The sequence below is a fragment of the Raphanus sativus genome, unplaced genomic scaffold, assembly GCF_000801105.2.
Source record: "Raphanus sativus cultivar WK10039 unplaced genomic scaffold, ASM80110v3 Scaffold2767, whole genome shotgun sequence".
Classification (NCBI taxonomy): Eukaryota; Viridiplantae; Streptophyta; class Magnoliopsida; order Brassicales; family Brassicaceae; genus Raphanus; species Raphanus sativus.
The window spans coordinates 1-3,373 of NW_026618075.1; the positions used below are offsets into that span (position 1 = coordinate 1).

The 3,373-nt window shown below is 36.3% G+C and overlaps 1 protein-coding gene across 1 annotated transcript; it reads left to right on the top strand.

The window, feature by feature from the left end:
- Window positions 1–1,275: 1,275 nt before the first annotated feature.
- On the top strand, window positions 1,276–1,890 carry LOC130505980 (uncharacterized). The gene is made up of 2 exons (XM_057000581.1): window positions 1,276–1,367; window positions 1,451–1,890. Exons 1-2 carry the CDS (start codon window positions 1,330–1,332, stop codon window positions 1,728–1,730), a joined length of 318 nt encoding a protein of 105 aa, XP_056856561.1. The 5' UTR covers window positions 1,276–1,329; the 3' UTR covers window positions 1,731–1,890.
- Window positions 1,891–3,373: the final 1,483 nt, after the last annotated feature.

Consider the following 3,373-nt stretch of genomic DNA (forward strand, 5'->3'; position numbering starts at 1 on the left):
AAGGTCCATTTTTTGCCCCAAACAGCAAACAGTTTTTCCTTCTGTGAGTTTTAGTTGCTCCAAAGCTTTCTCCTGGATTCACAAAGCAAAAATTATTGGCCAATGAAGTCCTTTGAAGTGTGAAATGAATAACTTTTGACATGCTCAAGTACCTTATCACTAATCCTGATGAAAATAAAGAGCTTTAGCAAGATGAACTTCACGGACTTCGCTTTCGCCCAAATTTTCTTCTGCGTCTGCAATCCTAAACAAAGCAGAGCTCTTCCTCGTTACTAGCCCTCATAGAGTCCAACAAGCCTGATCCAATTCCAGCAGAAGACGCAGCTAGGGTTTCGTACAAAGGAGACATACCTTATAAATAACACAAACAAACCCAACATCAGGAACAGAAAACCCAATACAAATATCATAGAAATTTTTTTTTTTTAATAAAAAAATCATAGAAAGTTTCAAACTTGAGTTCAGCGATTAGAGAAACAAAGCGTTATTTAGTACTGACGGAACCAGTGACGGAGGTTTAATACTGACGGAATTAATAACGGAATAACTACGGAGGCTTCGGTTCATTAATAACCCTCTATAATAACAGATTAATTAAAGTTAGTTAAGTTTCAAGAAGAAAAGATCCAAACTTTCTCTCCCTCGCTTCTCCCTCTCTTGTTTTCTTCTCGCTTCTCCCTCGCTTGGTTTATCCTCGTCTTCCTTCTTCTTCCACAGTAGACAAAAGATGGCGGGAACTGAAATGTCAAGGGACGAGTGCGTCAAATTCCTAAGAGATAAAGGTTCCGAGTTCGTGGACTCGACCACCTCGCTGAAGCCCTCTTTTGTTTCAGAAAGTCGCTAACTTTGAGGTATTTTTCAACAATTAGGGTTAAGATGGAAGCTTATATGTCGAAAAGGGTAAAGTAGATAGTTATGATCAATCTTGTTGGTTGTAGTGAAGAGGGTTTAGGAGATGATGCGATTCTCAGTGCAAGCATTAAGTTGGTATCTTGCTTAGTTGCAAAGCTGTACCTTGAGACCGAAAAAGATAAGAGAACTGTGATGATCGAGGAGGGTTTGATGATAATCAACCAGACGAAGAACTTGGGACGCACTTCGGTTGATTATGATTCAGTGGCTAAAATGTACTGCGCTCTTGGCGACTCTGCTTACATAAAGGGTAAAAAAGAACTATTTATACATTATCTTCTGCTAATACATAGAAACTTTGTTATTTGTTATCTTGAAGACTGTGACTTTGATTTGTTGTATAGGTGATGTGGATCTTCTTTGAAGATTTACACCGAAGCTCTATTGTTTCTGGAAACCGACCCAGTGGCAGACCTAATGAGTAGGCCAGTACTTACAAAGCACCACGCTTTCATGTAAGTGTGTATTCTTTTTTTGGTGAAATCTTTCTTATGTCTTTTAGATGTTTCGTTGTTGACTGCACACTTGATTTACGCAGGAACTTTGCGATCTCGCTTTGTCTTGAGCATGCTAGTATGTACGCCGAAGCACAGAAACACTGCCAGACCTCTGTCGCCAAGTCTGGCGTTTTGCTGAATATGAAAGATACTGCTGAGGAGATTAAACTCTTGTACCTTGGTGGACTTGAGAAAATGGAGGTGCTGAAGTGGAAGGGTGCGGTACCAATGCCTCCCAAGCTCCATGTGGTAGTACACCCACAATTATCTCAGACGTTTCTAGCTAAGAAGGCGGCGCTTGAAGCTGCTTTACAGCAGTGACCAGGTAGTAAATATATGAGAGAAGACCAGATTTGTGTTTGTTTTGCGCAACTTTAAAATTCTGAAAGAGACTATTCATGCATATAGACTTTGTAGTTTGAACTTGAATCAGAGTTGTGTTGCAGTGGCTGTAAATAAATAAAATGTGAAGAGGGAGATTTTTTTATCGGTTGTCTTGTCTTATCAGTCAGTGATTCTTTGAGGTCCCACCTAAAAAACTTGTGTTGCAGTCTGACGTAATGCTGAGGGTAACTCTGTATTGCTTAACAATCTTAGTAACACATCACTAACATAGGTTTTATGTTCAAGTGGGAGATGATATGTCTACACATGCTTTATACTTCTCTCTGGAAATACTTTTACAAAGACTTGGGGATTTTTGTTCATGGTTTGGATCTCCTGATTTGGTTGAATCCACAATAGACTCCTCTCCAGCTTCTGCTTTACAGTAGAAGTCTACAACAATTGATATGTATACTAATTAAGGCAGCAAGTTGTCTATCTTGTGGTTAGGTATACTAACCACTACACAGCTGGTCATCACATCTTTTACTTCCCACTCCCATTGGTTAGCGTAGCTGAGTATCTGCGGTTAGCGTAGCTGAGTATCTTCTGTTACAATCGAAGCAGAGACGCAACTATTCTGTCTTGATTATGTCACCAGATATCACAATTCTCACAATATGCAATTTTCTCAACTGTAACGACTTGGACTATTAATATTTTCAGATTCTATATACACAAAAGATCATAAAATAATATCTTTAAATATATATATATATATATAATATATATATATATATATATAATAACCCTTTAAATTTACAAAAAAAAAAACATCTATACTATTAAAACAGAATGCTTTTTTTAGGTGCCCTTCTGCTTTAATAATATTTACAGTTTTTTGCCACTGTATTATTTTAAGCTATGTTTTTAATTAAAATCAGTATTTTTGTAATTTTTTTTATTCAAACAGAAATATTTATGTGACAGCTATGTAATTCTTTTTATTTTCGTAATACATTTAAATCAATCGAATATACCCTAAATCCCTAATAATGTGAACGACATCTTACCTGAAATCCCTAATAATACTAAACGACATCTATTTGGTTTGATTTTGTACCACTTTCAACCGTGGGTTGTCGAAGATTATACAGATGAAGCTTGATACAAATGCTTTGAAACTTCCATTCCTACGATTGGCAAAAATATGCTTGATGATTTTCTATTCTATCCTCCACTGATATCCGGAACATCATATGTGAGTTTTATTTCTTTGATGAGATTCTTTTGTGCTCATCCGCTAAGCAGTATGTGTTGGCAATATCCTAATTAATAAAATAATCTACATTTATTTTAATCCTAATTAACATTTACAAAAGGAAGCATAAGAATAGCTTCCAATCTCTGGGGGTCGTGTTCAACAGCTTTCACAGCGCGCGATATTTTTGACAAAAAACTTTATATTATCACAAGCATTTTCTCTTTATTTAAGTAGACATGTGCATAAAATTTGTAACCCAAGTTTGAACCAAACCCAAACCAGAAGAAATCCAAATTTTACATGGTCTAAAAATAAAACAGGTATAAAACATATATGGATCCGAAGTGTTATTATCGAAAACGAATAACCCAAAAAC

What these genes read in the sequence shown, in the direction of transcription:
- LOC130505980 (XM_057000581.1), top strand. Translation starts at nt 1,330, where the DNA reads ATGAGTAGGCCAGTACTTACAAAGCACCACGCTTTCAT. An exon ending in ACAAAGCACCACGCTTTCAT is followed by an intron (nt 1,368 to 1,450) that starts GTAAGTGTGTAT and finishes TGATTTACGCAG; the next exon opens with GAACTTTGCGATCTCGCTTT.